This window comes from Callorhinchus milii, unplaced genomic scaffold (assembly GCF_018977255.1).
Source record: "Callorhinchus milii isolate IMCB2004 unplaced genomic scaffold, IMCB_Cmil_1.0 Scaffold3, whole genome shotgun sequence".
In the NCBI taxonomy this organism is placed as follows: domain Eukaryota; kingdom Metazoa; phylum Chordata; class Chondrichthyes; order Chimaeriformes; family Callorhinchidae; genus Callorhinchus; species Callorhinchus milii.
The window spans coordinates 55,714,643-55,741,099 of NW_024704744.1; the positions used below are offsets into that span (position 1 = coordinate 55,714,643).

The window sequence follows — 26,457 nt, forward strand, 5'->3', positions numbered from 1 at the left end:
TTCCATTACCAGGCACCTGACCTTGGAGCCAGCTCAGTCCCAATGAGGCTCTGCTTATTTTCTTCCAAGGAGTATAGTCATTTTCTTCAATAAAATGGAAATACTTTGACCAAAGGATTTTTTCTCGCCATTTTATTTACCCTTTTAAACAGTGACCATTTACATGCAGCTACTGGCTTGGATAGATTAGCAGTACACCCGTCGGACGGAGCTTAACCCACAGAGTTGATGGAAAGCCATTCCTGGGTCACAGCATTCCTGTCTATTAATAATAATGTAGCAGAAATTGGTGTAGTGGAAGCATATGGGTAATAACCAGCCATTGTTTAACATGAAGACCAAGAACTTTTAATGAACTAAACTGAACCATGTGTTGAAACAATTGCTAGAGACGTCAGCCCCTCTGGCACCTCCTTGCTCAAACTCCCTTTAGGGAACAAACCACACCTATTGTAGAAGATGGCGAATGTCTGACAGCTGATTCCTTCAAATGACTGTCAGAGAGGGAAGTCTAGGAGTGACTCGATGGTGCTTCGCCAGAGTCTCCAATTCTCCTTCCGCTGGCAAGAGCCTTCTCACTTAGAGAGAACAGGAGGCCCCCTCATTCATTGAATAGTCTTTCAAGGTCTCCTCATGCTCAATAGGGTCCTTTTGTCTCGCAGAGCCTGCACCCAAGCTTCGCAGACAGTTCTCCGGCAGGATGTTTGCAACCAGACCTTCTGAGGCCAACTCAACCACTCGGGGAGATATGGCTTTGCATTGGCAAGGTTTCTCACAGCCTCAGACAGCTCCCTCTCAGGCCAATACTTATGAGCACTGTTGTACCTCTTTCCCCAATAGTTTCAGCTTTAGTTATTCCTTCAAATAGACTGGTTTCAATAAGTCATCTAATGTTAGATTTAGATAGTGATTATAATAATGATCCCCACATTTGATATAGCGCCTATAACATTGAAATGTCCAAAATATCTGATTGCTTTCCAATTTACTGGGGGCGGTGGGGGTGGAAAGAGTTGATGACTTGTACTTATTTCATCCATATACAAAGCAATGTTTTTTTTCCCTTTCTGTCTAGATCTTTCATTAAAATACACTGTTTCCTGGCCAACAAAGAAAACGAGCAGCCTAACTTCATGTTGTTGCCAACAATTCTCAAGCCAACCATGAAGAGGTCTGTGAGAACTTCAACTTTTCCTTCTCCCCCACTGGGGAAGTGTCTAGCTAATATTTGGCACCTCCTCATGATGATATGGCCTAGAGGAGACTAACTGGAGGAAGGGGAAAAAACAAGAGCATATTCAAAAAACATTTGACAGTTACTGTTAAACATGCAGCACTGCATAGGAGCAGCATGAATGCAATGGTAATACTTGAATGTGTCAATTTGGTGAATCTTGAAGTGACAGATTGTAGCAAGAAGAGAAAAACCATGCAGCTTGATGCCTAATCCAGTCTTGGACCCTAGAAATTGCTCTGCGAAACAAAAAAAGACACATCTGTGAGTAATATTAGGCCCTATTTATACCTCATTTTTGGGGTCACTTTGGTGCAAAACAAAGTCTGTAAATCTTGCCCATGATCTGGAAGTTATTGGTCCTGGAGCCCATCTGCCCAAACCATGTAGAGGAGGTGATTTCATCAGGAAATCGATTCACACTACAACAGTATATATGCATGCGTTGCAATAAGATTCGGACTGCGGTAAATAACCGTAAAAGTTTTGGAAGGCCCAAGAAGTTTATGTGACCATTTTTAACGGTATTGAAGTGTTGGTCACACAACGGACTCTCTAACCTTGAAAGTCCTAACTCACAATCAACAACAACAACAACAAGATTACATTTGTATAGCGCCTTTCACGTCGGGAGGATGTCCCAAGGCGCTGGATAGACAGAGTTACAGGCCAGAGCTGGGGGTCAGGGTGGGAAAGGGTGGAGGGCAGTGGGGAAAGCAGGGAGATCAAAAACATGGTCGAACAGGAGGGTCTTGAGGTGGGTCTTGAAGATGGCAAGGAAGGGGGCAAGATGGAGGGACTGCGGGATGGAGTTCCAGAGGGTAGGGCAGAGTGGCGGAAGGCTCTGGACTGGCTTAGCAAGGTGCACTGGGCAACCATGGATGGTGATGCTGTTAGCGCCTGAGGCGAGGAGGCACTGACAGGAGCCAATCAGGAGAGCCTCGGTCTTGTTGACGTTCAACTGAAGAAAGTTAGCTCTCATCCAGGACTTGATGTCCGACACATATTATGTCAGGACAGCAGTGGTTCTGGAGTCAAGGGTGGAGGCAGAGAGATAGAGTTGGGTATCATCCGCATACATGTGGAAGTTGACTCAATGTCTGCGGATTATATCACGATGAGGGAGCATATAGATAATGAAGAGGAGGGGACCAAGGACAGAGCCCTGAAGAACGCCGCATGAGACGGTGCGGGGGCTAGAAGAGAAGCCGTTTGAGGAGATGGAAGTGCAGGCGGTGTGAGAGGTACGATCTGAACCAGTCAAGGACAGCGCCGTGGAGGTTGAGGTGAGAGAAGAGGCAATGGATGAGGATAGAGTGGTCGACGGTGTCGAAAGCAGCAGAGAGGTCAAGGAGGTCGAGGAGGCAGAGTAAGCCCTGGTCATAGATGGACAGAATGTCATTTGTCACTTTGACCAGGGCTGTTTCTGTGCTGTGGGCGGCACGGAAACCCGATTGGAGGGGTTCGAGAAGGGAGTGGCGGGAGAGGAAGGAGCGAAGCTGAGAAGCAACAACTCATTCCAGACCTTGGAGAGGAAAGGGAGGTTGGAGATGGGGGGGTAGTTAGGGAGTAGAGAAGAGTCCGGGAGCTTTTTTAAAGATAGGAATGATGACAGCGCTTTTTAATGGGGTGGGAACAGTACCAGAGGACAGGGAGATGTCTATTATATCAGTGAGTAGAGGGGCAAGGAGATGGAGCTGGGAGGTAAAGAGAATGGTAGAGATGGGATGGAGGGAGCAGGTGGTAGGTTTCATATGGGTTATGGTGGTGATGAGAGAAGAGGGGGAGACAGGTTCAAGGGTGTGGAGGGGGAGATGGGGAGTGGGTAGCAGATGCAATGACAGAGGCAGCTGAGCGGATTCCCTCGACTTTGGATTCGAGGAAGTCCAGCATTGCCTCGCAGATGTCATTTGAGGTGAGGATGGGTGAGGTGTAAGAGGGTGGACGGAGGAGCCGGTTCGTGATGGAGAAGAGGAGCCTGCGGTTGCCCTTAGCCTCCAAGATTGTCTTGGAGTAGAACAACGATTTAGGTACTAATTAATGTGACTAATACAACAGCCACTAAGAACACTAGGGATGATGACAGCTGCCGAGACACGCTCTTATTGGAATTAATACCATACAACAGCTAGCGCTGCCAAAATAATTTCCGTTTGCCGTCTTGTCAATATCCAAGAATATATTCAGGATATCATCAGCAATTAATAACGTTTCCATTATTGGGAACAGTTATTTAAGCACTCTGAGATGCTACCCTGAGTGGAGGGCGCTATATACGTGCAAGTTGTTGTTGGTATTCTCCAGAACCCTCTTCAGGACGTAAATTTAGAAAATAAATGTTGGAATCGAAACTGGAAAATTCTGATAGCTTTAATTAAGCCTCTTTGGCAAATTCCTACGCCAACTTTCCAATACTGAGTGAGGATTTGCAGAATTTTCTGGTATTAGTTCATGGAAAATAAAATTACTCTACAGGGATTTGCAGCTGAGCAGGGGGTTGGCATCAGGAGGGGTGAAGGGCAGAGCGGGTAGAGTTAGGGGGGTAGCTGAAGAGGCGTTCAAAGAGGAGGGTTTTCAGATGCCCCTTGAAGGAGGCAAGGGAGGGAGTGAGTTGAAGGGTGGAATTCCAAAGGGTGGGGGCAGAGAAGCTAAAGGCCTGACTGCCAATAGTGGGCCGGGGAAGTGGAATAGGCTGGAGCCTGCTGAGCGGAGGGCGCAGACAGGTCGATATAGGCTTAGCTGGTCACAGAAGTAGCAAGGAGCAAGGCGGTAGAGCGCACTGAAAGCGAGGATGAGGATTTTGAACTCTATCCTCCAGGGGATGGGGAGCCAGTGGAGCTGAACGAAAAAGTGGGGCTGATAGGGTTGCAGAGCCTGGTTTGGGAGAGGACACGAGCTGCAAAGTTCTGGATGATCCGCAGCTTGTGAAGGGAAGAGTTTGGAAGACCGACAAGCAGTGAGTTGGTGTAGTCGTAATAAATGCATGGAGCACACTTGAAAGAAGAATCAAAGAAGCAGACAAACATTAATTCCTTATTACTACAAGACAACCGAGTTATAACAGTGCACAAACCAGCGAGCCCACAACTGAAACTGGAAGTGGTGACACCACCATAAAGCGGCCAATGTGTTTGTGTGGTTCCGTTACAATGCAGTGTCTAAAATTGTCTAAACAGACTTATGAAAGTGGTCACCCAGTGTCTTGCTTGCTGGCTAAATCTACTCTGGAGATTTAGCTGGTATTAGGGTGACCAAGCTTGACCTTTCATCGGGTACTAGGTTTGAATCCAGCCATAGTGATCAGGTAAAGGTTTCCACCATCAGTCATAATGTTCCAACACGTGTAGCAGCTTCTACTCTCGCTTCAAGCAGCAAAAGGTCCACAAGTACAAAACTGATAACTTGTACTTCAGAAAAAAAGAAGCAAAGCAGCACCCAAATACCTATAATAATAGGAACCAACAGGATAACAATGTGCACTTATATTGCATTTTTCACACAGGGAGAGCATCTTACAGTACTTTCCAAAGACCAAGTAGATGCCTGAGCTGAGAGAAATTCAGAAGGGGTAGCTGAAGCCAATGCCAAATAGATGGGTCTTTAGATGGGCTTATGAAAGCAGAGAGGGAGGCAGCAAGTTGGAGCGATTTTGGTCCAGAGCTCCAGAGGGCAAAGAAAAGCACCGATGGTGGGGCAGAAGGCAAGCAGTGGGGTAGAGTTGGCTGAGTGGTCACACAACAGACTCTCTAACCTTAAAAGCTGTCCCCACTGAGCACTAGTTTCTAATGTGCACTAAATAGTGTTACTAATAGGGAGTGACAATTGAGCAGAGTTTCAGAAGATTGCAGAGGATAGGACATGGCAAGGCAATGGAGTGATTTAAAGTAATAAAGAGGATCTTAAAATTAATCTGCTGCGTGCAAGGAGATGAGCAACAAAGGGCACAAAAAGCCTAGTGAGAGGATGTGAGCTGTGGAGTTTTTCAATGTGGAGCTTGTGGAGGATGCAACTGGGGAGGAAGGTGAGCAGGAAGAGTCATAATCTGGAAGTGTCAAAGGTGCAGGTGACTGGGGAGAGTGACGGAGACGGGCAATAGTGAGATTGAGAAAGATGGACTGGGTCAGAGCCCAATGAAATTATAACCAAGATTCTCATAAAGGAACCAAACACATTAATTGACCACCACCCCAATCAAGCCAATAACACCAAAGAAAGCAAGGGAGCGATCAATCTATAAAGAGGGACATTTTCTACAAAAGAGGGGTACCAATGCTTCTCAAATTACCAACAGAGATTTGAGAAGTTGAAAGCAGCTTTACTGCAAGCTACTGACTAATGAATTCCCTCCAGCCTAAATAGCTTAAGCGTTGCTGAGTTTTTAAACACAAGCACGAAGGAAGGAAGTAGATTTGTCTCGCTTGTGTAAATTGCTTCTTCAGAATAACCCAAGGGCTCCGTGGTCAAGACAGATATGAGTTTAAAGTATATATCCAGATGGGTAATAGTTTTGTTTCTCTTTTTTTTAAAAAAAAGGCCAACACAATCTTGAACAACCATTCGTTAAGCTTTTTTTAAAAAGAAAAAGGTGAGCACAACTATTGTGCAGTTGACAAAATGGATTTCGGATGGTGAACATTCCTGGAATCATCCAGATTGTACTTTTCACTGACATTCATGGTTAGATGAAGCGTCACCTTTATAACGCTTTGTGGAGTCCTACAGCTCAGTGGTTAGAGCACTCGCTTTGTAAGTGAGAGACCTGAGTTCAATTCCAGGCAGAGGGCGAAACCTTGGGCAAGTTTCCTTACTCCACACGCCTAATAATAATCCCTCCAAAAAAACAAAACAATAATAAATTGGTCATTTTCAATCCACGACTGTTTGTGGGACATTGCTGTGCGCAATTGGCTGCCGCGTTCGCCCACAAATATACAGTCAATTCACTTTACAGTGTGTTCTGTGAAGCGCTTTGGGACGTCCTCCTGACGTGAAAAGCGCTATATCAAATGCAAGGATTATTATTATATTATTATTAATATTATAACTGTCAGTTAACATGAACTAAAGAACACAATACTACAGCTGGAAAGAGAAAAGGCTCATTTGCACGCTAAGCTGGTCATTCCCATCGTCCATGTAGGTCCATACATCACTTAACTTCAAAGTTCTGGATGTATATCAATATTTCTGAATCTTTTACAAAATACTTAAATATATGTGACTAACATGATAGCATACTAAAACATCTTACAATACAGGAGCATGTGTTAACCTGTGCATGCTGTTTTGTAATTTTCCTTAATAAATCCCAAGATAAGACAACTTATCACTGTATCTACTAATTCACTAAAGTAAAGCCTTTGATTCACATCTAAAGACTGTAAAGGGAAACTTCAGAACCTACTTATTCTTAATCATAAATAGGGCTAGCTATCTTCAATGGGATAAATATTTTATAATGAATCTGAGAGACTCTGGGATGCAATGTGGTCCATTGGCCATTTGGTCCATAATTTGAAAAAAAATTGAATATAAAAAGAACTTTTTTTTTCTTGGAAAGGAATGGAATTTTGTTTTAAAATCAGGAAAGCTGAAAAGAATTTCAGATCTTTAGGCTGAAATACATACTTTTTGCTGTAAGTATTTTACACTGAGGGCTTTCATCATGGTTTATTTCCCGGTTACCACCTGGAACAGTTTTGCTTTTCAACACATTTCTCCAACCAATGGGATCAATATGTTTGAATAAAAGTTCAAAAGCCCTATCGAAGTAATGTTCAAATAACTTTTTTGTAGCTGAAGACATGTTGCTTGTGGAAATGTTAAGCATCCTCTGACAAATGTTCTGGACATGCTGAATTGACATACGTTTAAAAAGGAGAACAAATTCTAGGCTGCATTATCTAATCTGTACAGGTAATCACCTGAACAGTTAAGGCAAGCGTGAAAAATTCTGTACCCTTAATATTTGCAACCTGTCCATTTACTAAAAGTCATCAAAGCAGTGCATATATCTTTTGTAAAAAAACACAGAAAATAAAGTGAATATTCATTTAAACCATGCTAGTCTGTCTTATGAAGACTAGAGGTCAGCTTTCGACTGCTACAGCTGTTCCAAATTTATACTGAGAACTACAGTACATAAAACTACTCTACCACTAGTACCTTGCTCGACTACATAAATATGACTGGCTTCAGCTTTGGAAGGCCGATCAGCAGATGTAAGTGAGACAGACAGCCTCTTCACGCTGCCAATGGCAAGAGATTTTCTCAAGAGTTTTTCCATTTTGGTAAATGGCACTTTCTCTCAAGATTCAACCTCAGGAAACAAAAAAGGGTTTTCTGCAGCCAATAATGTACTAACGGACATTAAGGAGTGAACTTTTGGTAACCACACAGCATAATTGGAGGTCACCCTTTTATCTTTCCCATTTACTTTTCCCTTGATCATGAACTATTTCCCAATTGCAGAACTGTAAGCTCTCAAACTATGAAAAGTGTGTTATTTGGCAGTTGACTAGTCTTTAATGCAAGAGCTGCATTGGGCATTAATTATCCATATACATGAACCGTGCAACACTATCAATGAGCTGCACCGACTACAAGACACTTTACACGTTCTCCAGAATCATAAAGCAGTATGTTTATTCAAGCCACAAAATCTCCAAACTGTACTATTTCACTGATTATGCAAACCAGGTTCTCGTCCATTTGAATTAAAAGGTCCCCTACAGAGCTACATCTCTGCTTTGACATTGTTAATTTTAATAGTCTTAAATACAGCCATACTATTTCATTCCCACCAGGCTGGAAATGATATTTATTGCTAGGAAAGATGCAGTGTAAAATCTATCATCTCTGTGATAATCTCTTAATTTAAAAAGTCCAGTGGAAAACCATCAACTGATTTGAGTCTCCATAATTACAATTGCCTTGGAATTACAGTGGAACTGTGACTTTTCCGTGTGAACTGTGAGAAAGTACTAAATGCCATTTAGTTTATATCATCCATGCAGGTACCTGAGCAAATTCTACCCAATCAGGTAAAGTTTGTCCACAGCCAGGGGATAGAGGCTATGGCATAGGTTGGTCCTCAATTCCCTCCACATCAATCCATTTTATATGGAGAAATTTGCTTAGCCGAGTAGCTTGCCACAGCTATGATGAAAACCAAAGGTTTGAAGCTGAGGGGCGAAAATTGGAATTCCTAATCTCATGCATACAAATTACGGTTGTACTTTAGTATGAATTCTTTGTGACCAAATTTCTTTATTGTTTTAAATCAGTCACGATTCAGTGGGGAAATTTGTCTCCAGGAGAATCCTTCTACTCCTTACAGAAAAGGGATATTGCAACATTCCACATATACCTGGAAAAGATTTCATGTCTGGGACACACAGAGCAATTCCCAGCAGAAACATAATTAGCACTGGAGCTGGTTTATTTCTACAGGATGACCAAAAAGTTGTGAATCTACCCTATCATCTAAAAAAAATCATAATTTCTTTAAGATTTATTAGGCTTTGTAATGGTACCATGACATTTGGTCACCCTGTGGTATAGGTTTACTAGACTAATTGCACAATTCTGACACCTTCATGCTGGTCTGGTACTCTGAAATGCCACCATGATTAAACGGTCCTATATATATCTATATATATAAAAATGCAACTTGTCTGATTTTATTTTCTTAAAACACAAACTGCATTGGGTCATTACAGACATTTACACAGATCTATCCATTTGGAACTAAGGAAGTTTATTGAAGTAGAAATTAATTCTCATCTTCACGGCTGGAACTATAGTATTGACGGTCATGAGGTTCGCATAGACATTTTCCAACTGATGCACTGATGGGTGAGCACTCCGAGCTATTGATTCAGATTGGTTTCAAGGATCCACCCTAGAAGACACACTCATTATGTCTGGCACATTTCCAAGATGGTTTCACACTTAAAACAACCAATCTTGCTGAAGGAACTAGTAATCCTGAAAGAAAAAAATGCATCAAATTGCCAGAGTTTCATTTTGAATGGGACTACAACTCTCAACTAAGGAGCCTGCAGATCAAAGCAGTGAAGGCTTTATTTCACTTGTTCCATTTGCAGAATGAAAACAAGGCGGCAATAAACTTTACAGTATATTGCTCCACCGATTGTGGTTAAAACCAGCTGTTTCACAAGCCGGAATCATAAAGCAGTACATGAGGTAAACCACTTTCTGAAAAGTGGTGTCCAATTGACAGCATAATTAATTATGCTAAGAGCAGACTAACGGAACACTGAATTTACAAACTTTTGCGACCGATATGAATATTATAGGTCAACTAATTACATACTAGCCTCCGGAAACTGCTTTTTGAGTGGTATTATACATTGCAACTGTTTTGCATTATGACTTGGACAGTAATAAGAAAATTCTGGCACACGATGAATGGTTTCCAAATGTGATGCTCATATTCACTAGCAGCACTCACCTTTAATCTATTATTTTTTATCTGCATCACAAGATCAAATAGTTTGTTACTTTTTCCACATATAGACCAATACCAAACATTTTTACAACTTCTCAATCCAAGAATGCACATTTACGAACACAGCAGGATCTTACATACAGTGATTTAGCACACACAAGTTGACCCAGATTCTTAAATGATTTATGCCGTTAAACAGAAGTGTCACTCCAACCTGTGACTGGAAGTAAATCAGCCAATTTGCTATGAGTCAGGATGACAACCTTCCAGTTAGCAGCAGTAGCAATTACTTTTTTCTGGCCAACTTGGTGTCTGACCTGTGGGAACCCATTAGCATGCTTAGGAATCAAATTTAAACAGTTCTCCATATGCATGCCACCTACACATAAAAATGTCCCTGCATTTGAAATAGAATTCACACACATTCCCTGGAAGGGACACACCATGTTTATCTAATTCCATAGAGTATTATGTGCAGTTTGACAAGAGCCAAGGCTTGAGGACCCCAGAGTGTCCAATGGGCACACTGCTGGAAGTTACCAACTAAATCCACAGTTTGTCATTGAGAGCACTGCCTGGCAGACTTCTCCAGCTAAGACCATTCTACCTATTAGGGCTTTGGCTTGTAGGGCTAACAGAAAGGCTGGCAACAATACCTACTCCAGTGACTGTTCTATCCCTATACATCCTATCATCAACAGTGCCCTGGAATACTGTGAAACTGTCTGGCTCAGGAAACTGATTACCAAGATTTAGATGTTAAGCGCGACTCAGCACCTATTATGAAAAATGCGCATTAGATCCCAGTTAAAAAAAAGTTATCATGCTGAATCAAAAAAAAGTCAACAGCTCTTCAACACTAATTGACGCTTAACAAATCACAACTGTGGAATGGAAACTGTTAGAGTGAAGGACCCAGTGCAGCTCAGGAGCAGGAGAATTCAGCATTCGAAAGAAGCAATTAATAAGTGTCTGTAAAAGCAGAAGTCTATCAGTCAGGCAAATTTATACAAAGATAACAAATATGGTTGAAAAGATCGCTTTGCTTTCTCTCTTTTCGTGGGGACATGATATCAAGGCGATCAGTTTACATTTCATCATTATCTGATCAACCATTAATGAATTCACTTACAAATATGGAGATAGCCTTGAACAATTTGATATTTTTCCACTGAACAAAGATTTAAGATGGGATGTAATGAAGGACTTAAAATTTCTCAACAAGATTTTTCAGCAGATAGATTATTACTGTTGATCAGTTGATTCAGAACAAAGAGGAAAAAATTCAGAGATGTAACTGAAAGACTTCAGGGGAAGGATTATCACAGCATGTGATGTTCGACCATTTAGCGTCCAAACATAGTTTAAAAAATAAATAATAAAAATTCCAGAAGGAGTAAAATAAAGAGTACAGAGAATTTGAATTGTGGATTCAATTCTGGTGCAAGAGTTAGCATTAGAACACATTGGAGGAGCTGAATGGTCTGTTAATAGCTGTAATTTCTAGAATTACACAGATTTTGTTTATCTCTTGAATTTCTTGCAAAGTACCACAGAAGGCTTATCCTTCTGGTCGTTATTCTTTCCAAGTCCACCCTCGATTCACAAATATATAAACAGCTGGATACAATTTTGTTTTTAAGAAAATGCATTTTGAGCAGATTTCTCTAAACTGTTGCACGTAGAGCTTTGTTGTGAACTGTGCCCTTAGTTATTTTTGCTCAGCAGGGAAATGATACAATGATAAGCAGAATAAAAAGCTTCATAAAGTCAAATAGAGAAACTGCAGCCTGTGGGAAAAAAGAATTTGCAAATTTTGAACTTTATTTGAAAACTAAGGAACAGCCAATAACCAGACATTCTTTTATTTGGTCAACTTTTACTTAAACAGAATCCCCAAAGATAGTAAACAAACTGGTAGTAAGATTTTCAGGAGTGGTATCTCAGACTAGCACAGCATCAATAGCACATTGATCATTTTTAAAGGTGTCAACCTGGCTCATTTGGTACCCTATAGATTAAAAGGCTGTGGGCTCAAGCCCCACTTCATTCCTTTGAGCTTACATTATTTAAGTTGGCACTCCACTGTATTGCTGGGAGTATGCTGCATTGTTGGAGGTGTTGCCCACTGCATAATACATTAAACAGAGAAATTAAATCAACATTACCATTGCCATGAGACTGCTGACATGTATAATTAAAACACTAACTGGAAAATTGATAGATAACCTCTGCCTAGTTGCAAATGGATGTTTCTTCTTAACCTCTCTACCAAGGTAAAATCAGAATGCAAACTTTCAAAGCGCTTCACAGAATACACTATAAAGTTGAATGGCTGTATATTTTGTGGGTGAAACGCAGCAGCCAATTGCACATAGCAGGGTTCCACAAACAGTCGAGGATTGAATGACCAATTTGCTTTTGGTGGGGGAAGGGATTATTACCCCCAGAAAGAGATCTGCCAATCGACTAACAACTTACTGCTAGGTTAATGTGTGAAGTAAGGAAACTTGCCTAAGCTTTCATCCCGCCCGGGAATTAAACCCAGGTCCTCTCACTTGCGAGAGACAGAGGAAGGGAAGAGAGGGAGGAGAGTGAGGGGGAGAGTCAAATCCCTTCATTTTAAATACTTCATCAGATCCACCCCTCGATCTTAATGACTCAAGGGAATATAACAAAAATTTACCTACATTTTTATTATAAAGCCTCTTCTATTCCAGGTACCATTCTGGTGAATACGTGCTGCACACCATCCAAGGTCAGAGCATTGTTCCTGTGATATGGACTGAAAACTGAACACAATACTCCAAATGATGTCTACCCAGGGCTCTACAAAGGAAATATTGTTTTCTTCCTTCTGTATTCCAACCGTTTTGAGATAAAAGCTACTCTCCCATTAGCCTTTTGTGGCCTGTGGACCTGGAATTGTAAATCCCAGTACTCATCCATCAGTCATCATTTTTCGCCCATGAAGAATTCATTCTGATTTGTCTTTCTTAGATCCAAAGGTAACTACTCTCACTTTACCATGTTGAACTCTAGCATTCACCTGCAAAATACAGTTACCACACTTTATAGTAAAAATCACTGAAGAGCTTAGATGTGAAAGACACTATCAGGTACAAGTTTTGTTTTAATTATCTGCCAATCATTGAAATATTTGTTCGAGCAGAGGGGATCCAAACCACAGCGATTTCAACATTTACTAAAAATTAGTGAATTATCCATTGGTAAGATTATCTTGCACAGTTGTTTTTTAGATGCTCTGCTCCACCCACATATACATGGTACAAAAGCCAACCTTAAAATGCCAAAATATGAGAGTCACACAGATGCTTGAGCACTCACCTGCTTAGTTTTAGTTTTGCTATAGGTGTCCAGAATTGGTTTCTTCCTCTCCTTAACAGCTGTCTTTGAAAAGAATGTTTCCAACTCCTGGGTGTTAATAGAGGGCTCTTCAAGAGCTTCCCAAATAGGCAATAATTCTGATTCTCTGAAGAGAAGGGAAGGAAATAGTTCATCTCTACGTTTAACAAAAACAGTCCTAACATTCCAACCATGTGGAGAAAGTTACTCAATCCAATAAACTAATTTTCCACTTGCATATCAGTCAAAATCCAGACAAAGCATCTATAAATTAATAATGTAATGGAGATCGGTTTATAATGCATCAACAGTAAATTGACTCCACCATTATTATATACTTGCTATAACCAAGTTATTTCTAGTACCACCATCAAACTTCCAGTAATTATTACATTCAATTAGGATATATGAATGACTTGCATGGGATTGAAAGCATAGATGTAAGACAGCAAAGACACAAATACGTATTTGGATTATTTTAAACAATTAAGCACAGAAAAAATGTTTTATTTTGTAGGATAAATATTTGAGAATAAATATTCTCAACCTTTAACTTGATTACCTCAGTGGTGCAGAGAGAATGCATGACTGTGTTTGAAGTGGATTTAGCAGTTGTAAGTCATTACTTTTTCTCAATCCATCCAATTATTCCTTTAACATGGAAAGCGATTGCAATTGAATAGGATACCAGAAGTGGTGGTTGACACTTGGATTCTGGACTCTAAATTGGGAATACAGTAGATTGGGTATTCTGGAAAGCTGAGATCAAATGGGCCAAAGGGACTTTATCCGATCTGGGTCTGTCATTTCTGACTTTGCCTTACAGATGTCTTTCTCCTTCTTCCCCCCACCCAAGTGATTTTACTAATACACATTTTAAGGTCATCGTTCATCAAACTGTTAACCTGATTTTAATAATTATGCATTGGTTTCTTTGGCTCAAAGTTCTTTAGGTAAGACATTAGACAATGGTCCATTTCAACTATTCTACTGGTTTAGGTGGACATTAAAGATCCCATAATTAGGATACCAGGAAAACTCCTTGCTTTTCACTACTTTGAAAAGCAAGGAGATTCCCTGGTTCCTAATTAAACAAGTTTAAATATCTCCATTCATCTCATTGCTATATGTGGGATGTTATCGGTGTAGAGAAGCTGTGTTGCCTTCACAACAATCCCCCAAAAACTATTTATTGTGAGAAGTCCTTAGAGTTGCATCACAATTTGAGCTTTACCTGTACTATTGGTGGATGTGCAAGTTATATTATTTCTTCTTTTCTCCTGAATATTGCACAATAGTGAAATGAAGATAATGGTTTCTGGATTATACACTTTTATTGGTCAAAGGCCTTCAAACTTTTGGACCCATTCCATGAGAGAAACTTGAGACATTTTGACTGCATCAAAATCAGATTGCCAGGGGACAGTAGAAGGGAGATCAAAGGTTTCAATAATTAAACTACTGCTTCAAGGTGCAGAGCATTAAGACTCAGGTTTACAACCACAATGTGACACATTGGTTAAACCCACCAAATTGTAACCAGACAGTAAATTGAAGCAATACAAAAGGGAACAGAGGAAGGTTGCACAACTGCTTGTGACACAAGCACACTGACATCACCTATACATACGCAAGGAAAAAATGAGATGATTTCACTAAACTCCTGATTGCATGTATTCTTGTGGCTAAATCTACACTGTTATTAGAAGAGATCTGGAGCTCATCACCAGACTGTTCTCAGCCTGGGATTGATAAATAATAATATTCCTTGCATTTGATAGAGCTCCTTATCATGTCGGAAGGAAGTCTCAAAGGATCACAGGATTTATTGTGAAATGGAGTGACTGATATTTGCAGGCAAACCCAGCAGGACAATTTTGCCCAGCAATGTCCCACAGCCAGCCATGAAATGGGTGACCAATTTTACTTGGGGGATTGTTGGTCAAGTCATCAGGAGAAACTCCTTTCTCTTTTCCAAGAGTGCTATGGGATCTTTAACATCCACCTGAACAGGCAGACGGGACCTCGGTTTAACATCTCATCCAAAGGATGAAACCATTTATTGTGTGAATTCTCAGAAATCCATCACAATTTGAGCTTTATCAAATGCAAGTATCTTGATGTGCAGTAAAATTGCATATACAAGACAAAAAATAAGATAAGTAAAGATAAGCGGAATATAACGTGGGGAAGTGTGAAGTTATTCACCTAGGTAGAAAAAATAGAAAAGCAGATTATGTTCTAAAGGGGGAGAAACTAGTGTTAGTGTTCAGAGGGATTTGGATGTCCTTCTACACCAGTCACAAAATAGTATGCAGGTACAGCAAGCAACTAGGAAGGCTAATGCCATGTTCCTTAGACAGGGTGCAGCATAGATTCACTAGGTTGGTTCCTGGGATGAGGGGGTTGACCTATGAAAATAGGTTGAGTAAACTAGGCCTATATTCTCTAGAATATAGAAGAATTAGAGGTGATCTTATAGAAACCTACAAGATTCTTGCGAGTCTTGACAGGGTAGATGCGGTGAGACTGTTTCCCCTGGTTGAAGAATCTAAAACTAGGGGTCATAGTCTCAAGATTAAGGGTCAGCCTTTTCGAACTGAGTTGAAGAAACATTTCTTCACTCAGAGGGTAGTGAATTTGTGGAATTCTCGACCCCAGAAGGCTGTGGATGCTCAGTCCTTGAACATATTCAAGACTGAGGTTGACAGATTTCTAAAGGATGGAGGGATTAAGGAATATGGGAATAGGGCGGATAAATGGAATTGGGTTAGAAGATCAGCCATGATCTTATTAAATGGTGGGGCAGGCTCAAGGGGCCGAATGGCCTACTCCTGCTCCTACGTCTTGTGGTCTTATGGTCTTAAAATGTGTATACAATTGATGAATACAACAGAATACCATCAACTGAATCACATCACTCCAATCACAGTTCTGTCTGATGCCAAACATTGTCAGATAACGATAACCAAGGATTGTTAAGCACAGCAGAGGACAATATATAAAAACTATAATACCTAAAACAAAAAGTTAACTTAGGCTATTGAGCTTTCTCTAACAGCCTACTTAGAGTGAAATCTGTTCTATCACCTGTAAAAAAGTTTTCACCAAATTCAATCATAGGAAAAGCACTGTTTTCAGGCATTCTCTTCCCCACTGACCTATCCTTCCCCCTCCACCCCCCAATGACCCATGGCCTTGCACAACCTTCATACTGAAGTGGAGTTCTCACAAGTCGGTGTGATAAACCTCTGGGAACTGGAAAGAATCTCCAATTGCATTATTCAGACTCCTTATTACAAAATCCTGCACTTGTGCAGGTTGTGAGTAAATGGCGATTTTAATGATAAGGAAGTGGACAATAGTAACAGTTATGATTGAATGTTGGTGCAATTTTTTTTATATTATAGGTGATAGGACAGATTTCACTCCAAAATAGGCTGTTAGAGAAAGCCAAATGTCTGTTGATGAACTTATTTGGAGACTTGTCAACTTCTGTGATCTTGGGGACAACTACATGGACGATTAACACATATGTCCCAAATATCCTTTGTTTCGGTCAGCACCCATCATCAACACTTGTCACATTGCTTCCCAACTGTATATACTTTCTGAATTAATTGATAAAAGCAAAATTGCTTTTGTTGGGAGCTAGTTCATAACTCTTCAATGAACAAAAACAATCAATCCTAATTGGTAGATTGGCGTGAGGTTCATAAATTTTGTATCTTTGCCTCGAGTTTTGCAATTACAGTCCAAATAGCAAATTTACATTTGTGCCATTCATTTCAAACAGATCAAATCATGTCTTCCCTCAAACTTCTTCTCTTTAGGGAATTGATCCTCCGTACCAGCCCCCCCACCCCCAAACCCTCCACGTCCCCTCCCCCCGCACACACAGGCCTCTCCTTGCATCTAAGGCACTGCAAATAGCCCAAATCATTTTCATTGCTCTTTTCTGAACCTTCTCTGAAGAGCCAAAAATTGCCCACAACATTTCAATATACTATACATTGGCTTAAGGATACAGCAGTGTCTCACTAAAATGAAGGGGAAAGGACGATACAAGAATATTTGTTGAATGTTTAAAGATAATAGATAGCCAGTTTGTGGATATCTCTACCATCCCCAACTTGAGATTGTTTTTGTAAATTTCAGTTGTCACTATGTAGCAATTTTTCCTAAAGAAAAAGATTATAATGCATATTTTTGCTGACTGCATAATTGCACATGAACAAGATCCTCAGTACCTTTTGCTACTTATCTGTATCCTTGACCAGTACAGAGGTTTCATTGGACAGGAAGGGTCAATTACAACTTTCCTGGAAGGTTTTTCTTTAGTCATTGCAAACGCAAAAAGCCCAGGTGGAAGAGGTGGAGGAAGAAAACCATGATTTGTTGGAGGAAAAGGTGGAGCTGGTGGACCATGTCCTGGGGGTGGTGGTGCCGGAGGAATTCCACAGCCGGGAAGAGGGGGAGGCGGAGGGACTCCACAGCCGGGAAGAGGGGGAGGTGGAGGGACTCCACAGCCGGGAAGAGGGGGAGGTGGAGGGACTCCACAGCCGGGAAGAGGGGGAGGCGGAGGTATTCCAATGCTGGGTAGAGGAGGAGGTGGGGGAATGCCAACTCCGGGAAGCGGGGGAGGTGGGGGAATGCCAAAGCTGGGTAGAGGGGGAGGCAGGGGGATGCCAAACCCGGGAAGAGGGGGAGGCGGGGGAATGCCAAAGTTGGGTAGAGGGGGGGCCGGGGGAATGCCAAACCCAGGAAGAGGGGGAGGTGGGGGAATGCTAAAGCTGGGTAGAGGGGGAGGCGGGGGAATGCCAAAGCTGGGTAGAGGGGGAGGCGGAGGAATTCCAAAGTCAGGAAGTGGGGGCGGCGGAGGTATTCCAAAACCAGGAAGAGGGGGAGGTGGAGGTATTCCAAAACCAGGAAGAGGGGGAGGCGGAGGTATTCCATAGTCTGGTAAAAGAGCTGGAGGTGGGATTCCAATGGCTTCAGAACTAGGTGTAGATGTAGATGAAGGTGGCAATAGTGGCTGCAAACTACTACAGGGAGATATCGGAGTTCTTGATCCTGGAACAAGAGATGCAGAACGATCCTGAGATGAAGGAACACTGTAGCTCAGAGTTGGAGGTTGTGATGGTTTATGCAATAAAGGCACTTCAATAGTTACAGATTCTTGAGTAGGGGAAGTCTGTACAGACTTAGCTTCTGCAAAAGAATTCCATGACCTGTACAGGAGAAAAGTCTGCTCGTCTGTTTGAAGGTGAACATCACAGAAGACTTTTGAAGGTATATCCACACAATCAGATTCATAGTTCTTTTGAGTGCTTTCATGGTCTAGTTGGACAGATTGCTTTTCCAGTTCGTTTATTTTGACCCTTAGTTGCTCAATTGTCTGTTCAAGTTTCTGGATCACAGCGATTTCCTCTTCCTTTAGATCTGGTGCATTCTCTTCATCATCCCTCTGGAAAAAAGATTGTATTGCTGACATTAAGTTCAATTTACAAAGCTTGTGCATTCACAACAATTTAAAAACTAGAACAAATATACCATGAATTTAACAAAATACATAACAACTTAGCGCTAAATACAGATTTTGTATGTGGTAGCTGAAAGGAATCTTACTTGGACGTATACAATCAAAGATGTTAATATATTACATAAACAAATGAAAAACTAAGGAACTGGTTGAAACCTTGGGTTAACACACTATTAACCTCGAGGGACCAGGCTAAATTAAACTTAAACCAATGATAAAAGGTTCCTTTTAGCCAGTTAGATGAGTCTTCATGTGGATTTACATAGACTGTACAGCATGGCAACACGCCAATAGACCAAACTAGTCCATGCTGGGTTTTTTCCATGAGTTTCCACCCACTCCCTCCAATACCCATCTATTCCCTCCTCCCTCATGTATATCAAGTTTCCTCTTAAATACATCTATGCCATTTGATTATAGCCTCCCTTCCACCTTCAAATCCCACCTGAAGACCTTCCTTTTTGATAGTGCTTACAGTCACATCCCACCCCCCTCCCCCTAGCTCGTTGTAAGACTCCACCACATTATGAAGAGCTCCAGGATGCTACCTCGCGTGAAGGGTGCTATATAAATGCAAGTTGCTGTTGTTGATTTAATCCCCACCGCCACTTTGGACAAAGTTCCACATTTTCACTATAGTAGCAGCACACTGACACCACCTGGCATTTATACAGTGGCTTTCACACAGGTAGAGTTTCGGATTGCTTTTACTCTCTGCGTGAATAGTTATTCCTAAATTCTCTTTCAGATCCCCTAGTCATAGTCTTATACTGGTTACAGATTGCCAACAAGTGGGTGAACGGCTTACTTATATTAAACCTGTCGATCCCTTTTATAATTTAATATAACGAGTCCTGTAGCTCAGTGGTTAGAGCACTCACTTTGCAAGCGAGAGACCTGAGTTCAATTCCAGGCAGGGCGAAACCTTGGGCAAGTTTCCTTACTCCACACGCCTAATAATAATCCCTCCAAAAAAACAAAACAATAATAAATTGGTCATTTTTCAATCTACGACTGTTTGTGGGACATTGCTGTGCATAATTGGCTGCCGCGTTCGCCCACAAATATACAGTCAATTCACTTTACAGTATATTCTGTGAAGCGCTTTGGGACATCTAGAAGACGTGAAAAGCGCTATATCAAATGCAAGGATTATTATTATTATTAATAGGTCTCTTCTCTAGGAAAAATGACCTAACCTATTCAGCTTATCCTGATAGCAGTAACCTGTGAGCCTTGATATCATCTCAGTAAAGCTATGCTGTACTCTTTACTATGCTGTTATACCCTTCTTGTAGTGTGGTGTCCAGAGTTGGACAGTACTCTGAATGTGGTCTAACTGAGTTTTCATACAAATTCAACATCATCTTTTCACTTTTACACTCCAAATCTCAGGCGAAGTGTTTGTAGAGTGTGGTCTTGTTCCAAAACAGCACAGACCCACAACCCCAAAATTGCTGTAACTCAGTGTAAAATACCAACTGCACTAAAAGGTATCAAAGATGTTTATGTGAAACAAATGAATTACAGTACAATTTACACAGCATACCAGGAGCGTCTTAAAGCACTTCAGGATGCTGGATGGGCACCTCGGCTGGGGGTGAGAAGGGGAAAGATGACTGAAAGCCGAGTCACAGTAGTATGTTTTGAGATGTGCCTTGAAAGAGGGTAGGGAACGAGTGAATTAGAGGGACACTGGTATGGAATTAGAGATCTGGGCAGATAGCTGAAAGCCAATCACATCAAAACAAGTATGCCTTTTCACTCTCTCTCGGACACCCTACAGTTCAAGAATGTCTACCCTACCCTTATACTGTATACTGTAGTTGGCTGAACTGGCTTCACTGAATGGGAAGCAATCACTGCCTCAATAGAAAATGACCATTGCTTAGTGATCTAACTCAACACATTATCCTTGTCGTGTGTTGCAAATGCAAGAACTAGATATTTCTAGTTTGTACTCGAGCAACAAGGAAAAGTCATCTGGGCAAAGAATGAACTTGCAATGTCCCAGGTGTCCCAATGTGCAGCAGGGGATGAATGCTTTACTGAAGAACTCCAGGAGTTTTACTGTCCTTCCACAGGGACTCAGAAAGGTAAATGTAGAGACAGCAGCATGATTTGGGCTGTTGTGGAATCCCCAAGAGTGAGGGCCATAATAGATTACATACATATGGTACGGTAACAAGGGCTCATCAGCCCACAGTACTTAAGCAGGAAGGTGTTCCACTCCCTCAATGTCCAACTATAATACTTTGCAGCATTCACACCAGCTTCTTGAAACTGGCCATGTATCTACTGGATTGCAACCCTAATCTTCTGATCTTTTTATTGTTCAGCTGGATTGTGTTGAGGAGCAGTAAATCAACACAGCAGATGGTGCGGTTGATCAGGGCTTGGCTCAGTTATGCATGGTTTCAATTATCGCCCTGTGGCATTTACGCAGCGAAAGTGCCACAGTGAGGGGAGATGGAGAGAAGGAAAATTTAACTGAGAATTCCACAGGAGATATACAAGCAGGCTGTCCCTACTTCAGTATACACTATCCGGTAGAAAAATAAGCCTTTATTGGATGAATTAAAGCCCCACAGGATAGGCTGCACAAAAATAATTGAGCATCTGTCTACTGCCAAGTAGCAGCCGCCTACCAGGACCCCTGACCTTCCCAAACCATTACTAATAACTGTAATGTTTCTTACTGGTACCTATTTACAATCATTACTGCCCGAGGGGAAAAAGAGAGATCCAATAGAACTGACCATAGCGCTACAAAACATTAAGGTTGCTGCTCCCTAATTCATCGTAATGTCTTTATGAGCATGTTGCAACAACCATTCAGTGCAGCAAATAAATTATTTTAATTTATTTGTTCTTAAACTGTTACTCCACCAAGGGCAATACTAGGCTGCTCAGAAGAATGCAGCACATTACCCCAGGTATTTTAAAAGTGCAAATTTAAAATCTTTTTTGGGGGGGATTCATTGAACTTAGAGATAGTGGGAATATTCTGCTCTAAACATTCTCCCATTTCCACTTGATTATCATTTTTCTGCAAGATACCCTAGAAATCTTCCTAAATAATAGTCCTTATATTTGGTGTAATGTCTTTTATGTTGGGTGGAATCAGGGAGGGTGGAGGATAGAGAGGGTAGCCAAAGGCACAGTCAAAGAGGAGGGTCTTGAGATGAGCCTAGGAGACGGCAAGGGAGCGAGATGAAGGGATTGCGGGATAGAGTTCCAGAGGGTGGGGTCAGGGAGGCTGAAGGCCCAACAACCAATGGTGGGGCAGGCTGGATGGGGGACATGGAGCAGGCCAGAGCCTGCTGAGCAGAGGGAGAAGAGAGGTAGGGTGGAAGACATGGAGCAGACGGGAGCCCGTTGAATGGAGGGAGAGGGCAGGTTGGTAGGGAGTCAGCAGGTCAGAGAGGTAGGAGGGGGCAAGGCCCTGGAGGACCTTGAAGATGAGGACGAGAATTTTGAACTTGATCCTCTGAGGGATGGGGAGCCAGTGGAGCTGGGTGAGGGTGGGTGTGGTGGAGTAGCGGAGCCTGGGGTGGAAGAGGTCATGAGCTGCAGAGTTTCTGGATGATCTGCAGCTTGTGGAGGGAAGAGTTGGGAAAGCCGACAAGCAGGCCTAGTTGCGCCTGGATGTGATGAAGGCCTGTTTGAGGGTTTCGGCGGCCTGAGGGGTGAGGCAGTGGCGGAGTTGGGCAATGATGTAGAGGTGGGGGAAGGCAGAGCAGGTCATGGCACGGATGTGGGGGAGAAAGTTCAGATGAGGGTCGAACAAGACAACTAGGTTCCTAACTGGCTTGGTGAGGTGGAGTATGCATCTTGGATGCTCATGCTGTCAGTGCCTGAGGTGCTGATGCACTGACATGAGCCAATCACGAGAACCTTGGTCTTGCTGACGTTCAACTGTAGAAAGTTGGCTCTCATCCAGGACTTCATGTCTGACAGGCAGTCTGCCACAGACTGCCACAATAGGGGGTCTTTTGTGACCCAATTGGATCAAAAGCAGACAGAGATATGTTTCTTGCGATCGTTTTGAAGGTAAAGAAGAGATTTTTAAAGAAACTTTAACAGAACAGGTGCAATTCCTTGCCGATCACCACATTCTAAAGTTACCATCTTTCTGTACAACTATCCACAGGCTATGCCTGGAATACACAGGTACAGAATGGCAAGCTTCTCGCTGCTTGTCCAACTGCTACCCTACTCTTTAGAACAAGAACTTGCAGAGTTGACTGAAGCTGAGCTTGAAGAACCTCATTATTCAATGACACATTTACCCTTAGATTCTCGCTTGCCTCACCTTTCCTCTTTCCCCCCACCTTTCTGAATTTGCAGACCATTTTGTACTAAAACAGAAATCCTGCAACTAGCCTGCTAGCCAGCTCCCACCCTCAGCTCTAAAAGGACAGGAAGTTTCTCCCAAATAAAATTGGTTTTATTGTCTTTCATTTACATACAAAATACAGTCATCACACTTTACAACAAATGCTGTGAAGTACTTTGAGATATCTCGACCTGATAAGTGCATATAACAAATGCAAGGATTATTATTATTCTCCTAATGCAAAAGGTGAAAGTGAAAATAGTGAAATTGTTCTGCTCATCAGGTATCAACCACTTGGGCAGAAATCAACTTAAATATTCTGGATATGAGAGAAGAAAAACACAAGCAAGGCCTTCTTGGAGCTGAGCTGGCTCTTCCAAGGTGATGGGATTGGCAATGAAATGTCATAAGAAATGTTATTGGGGACAGTCTCTATAGTCTAGTTTCTGCAGATTAAATTTTAGACACAGGGCAATTTCCATGTGTAGACGGTTATCGATTTGTGGAAAAACATCTAGAATTTACATCTAGGACTATTATGTTGCTACTGTGACTTCACCTGAAGCAATTTACATCACTCTCCCATCTGACCAGTCTTCATCTTTAATTGTAATGTTTGGAAGATTAAAGTTGTAGCATTTCTCTTCCCATACCAATACCAAGTTTGTTTTGAACTACAAGAAAGCCATATTAAAAAAAATCTGAGTTTCTCGCACATCCAGTTTTATTTACATGTTGAGCGACTATATTCCGGGTAACAATAAAGCCAATATTATTCTGTAGAAAATACTTACTACAGTACAAATGCACATTGCCTATAGCATCTTTCACATAGGGAGGAAATCCCAAGGTGCTTAACAGTCCCACCTTGGCACCTGAGATGGGTATAGGACTGGAGTGGGTGGGGAGGGGAAAATGACCAAAAGCGCGGTGAAAGGGGTAGATCTCAAGACATATCTTGAAAAAGGTGAGGGAACGAATTTACGAGAGTTGAATGACCTTATCGAACACTACCTTTTGGGGAACTTCAATAGCCTCCGTAGAATTTATTCAATGGGTAATTTTATTTCATGGATTACACGATCTGCAAATGTGGCATTATAAACAATCCATCACTACATGGTCTTCAAGCAATCACGAGTCAGCCAGTTTCAAAGGTGTTACTTAACACTTTCTTATGAGATGCCATACCAGAAACAATAGCTATCAGATATGGTCTGTACTTAGCATACCAAAGGAATAATATTAAATTACAGAGGAAGGGGAAAAAAAGTCTAGAGTCAAGACTCCTGAGTGAAAGATTTGGCTCCTCTTCGAGAGACTTAGATTCCCCTAAAGTATTGAGCCATAAATGATTAAGCATCACAATCTTCAAAGAGAATAAGGAATGAATGTAGTTGCACAGGCTCAGTGCGAGGACCCCTGGTGTATTGTTACAAACACAATAAAACCTGTCTTCACTTTGGCTGGCAGATGTAAGGATGTATTATTTTATCGTCACGCTATAATTCAGTTTCCTTCTTTAACCAAAGAACCTCATTTCAAACAAAAGAAAAAGGTATCTTCTTGAAACACAGTACTGGCTGTTTTTCAATGGATTCTTATCTGAGTTGACAAGAAAGACAATTTGATACACTTCAGAATTTGGTAAATCATCATTCTTAGCCAATATTGCTGTTCTACACAGAAAACATTTTTTTTATTCAAAGCAGGATACTTCTAACACAACGCTATGGCATGAATATAAAAAAACCTGCATCAACTTTGTGAACTCAGACAGATCTGATTTTATATAAGAAATATATACACACAAAGATCAAAACGCATTTCATTTGATATTTGCACCAGTAAACATTCATCTTACATAAATGCAACACAATATCCCTTTAAAGTTCCCTTTAAATGCAGGAGAAAGAATCAGCCTCTCTGAATGTGTTCCTGAAGCAACAAAAAGCGTTCTGAAACAGAAAGATCTGGCTTACTCTAGCTCCCTCTTTCGGTGTTTAATGGATGCACTTTATTCATCCTGCCCACCATTAAAGATTACTGATTCTTGCAGATCTGCTTTTTGGCTACATGAATTACCACAGCCTAAAATATATTGGTAATAGAATATATATGCCTAAACAGAAAAGGCATTCCCTACATAAATATTTTGATAATACCAAAGAGAGTCTGGACTACTGTACAAGAAAGAAACTTTTAGTAAAATGGTCAATTTCATCAAAAAGTCAATGTTTTCTCCCATCATATAGTGTGAAGATACTCAACAAAAATACACTGGCAGTAACAGCTGCAATAAATAAGTTTGTATTTTCAGGACTGAAGATTTTGTTTGTGGCTGCAGAAAATAGTCTTGTTCATGGGGTACTACCTAAGTTCAGACTGAGTTGATCAGTATTCCCTTTATAAGCTCAGAAAGACTACTCTCTGCCCCAAAATGATCTGTTCAAAGTATGAATCCAAGATAAACTGGGAGTGTGGTGGGGGAGATTTTTGCTAATCCCAAGGCTGAATGTAGGTTCTTTGTGATTTTGTTATTGAATTTAAGACCATTGGGACAAAGAGGAAGGTCATTTTGATGGAGAGGGTAGAAAAAGGGAAACATCTGAAGAAGAACAACAAATCACATTTGTATAGGGCCTTTCATGTCGGGAGGACATCTTGGACCAGAACAGGGGGTTGGGATCAGGAGAGGTGGAAGACAGGGAGGGTAGGAGGGTGTCCGAATGGTCGAAAAGAACAGGCAATTGTCCTTTGCAACTTTGAACTCACGTCCTCTGGTTCTGCTGTCTAGACACATCCCATAGAATTGTTCTGGATTTACTGTTAGACGTTTCCCTTTTTGTCCCCTCTCCATCACAATGACCTTCCTCTCCTTCCCCATGATTTCAAATTCAATAAGAAATCACAAAGAAGCTATACTCAGCCTTGGGATTGGCAGGATTATTTTTCTCATCATAACATTAACAGTTCAGTACTTATTGCATTTTTCAAATTTAAAACCTTTTGTATATTTGTTTAAAGCTGCATAATTTGGCAACAATTGTAAACTTTACAAATTTGCTGAATTATTTGGCCAGCACCAGTGGAAATATTTCAGGAGTGTGCAAACTGTATATTTTCTTGTACTCCACTTGGTTGCAAAACTCATAACATACAGTAGCAATTCCTAGATGCTACTGACATTTTATGCAAGGCTACAAACTCGATTGCTTTCATAAATCTTGTTCTGGAGGGATCAACACAATCAAAACAAAAGTAAAGTTGTCTGCCAGTGTGTCACACGTGTTCTTGGGTTCGGCAAGCATTTATAATCTTCCTTGTACCTTACGAGTGCAAAAAATTATCAAATTACTCCTAATTCACTCATTTCTAATCATCATACAAAGATACTAGAAAACATGCAAAAGCAGGAATAGGAGGAGGCCATTCAGCCCATCCAGTCGGTTGTACCATTTTATTATATCCTGGCCATTCTTTTGATCCTAATGCGCTGTTGT

The 26,457-nt window shown here is 41.3% G+C and overlaps 1 protein-coding gene across 3 annotated transcripts in view; it reads right to left on the minus strand.

Moving 5' to 3' along the window:
• Positions 1-26,457, minus strand: part of fmn2b (formin 2b) — a 237,454-nt gene that overhangs the window by 161,417 nt on the left and 49,580 nt on the right. For all 3 annotated transcript variants that reach the window (XR_487913.2, XR_487914.2, XM_007893908.2), the window contains exons 5-6: positions 17,324-18,540; positions 13,056-13,200 (exon numbers count right to left, since the gene is read on the minus strand). Coding sequence is in view for 1 of the 3 variants with exons in the window: in XM_007893908.2 (XP_007892099.2) it covers positions 13,056-13,200; positions 17,324-18,540 (1,362 nt within the window). In the remaining 2 variants the exon portion in view is untranslated. The remainder of the gene's footprint in view (positions 1-13,055; positions 13,201-17,323; positions 18,541-26,457) is intronic.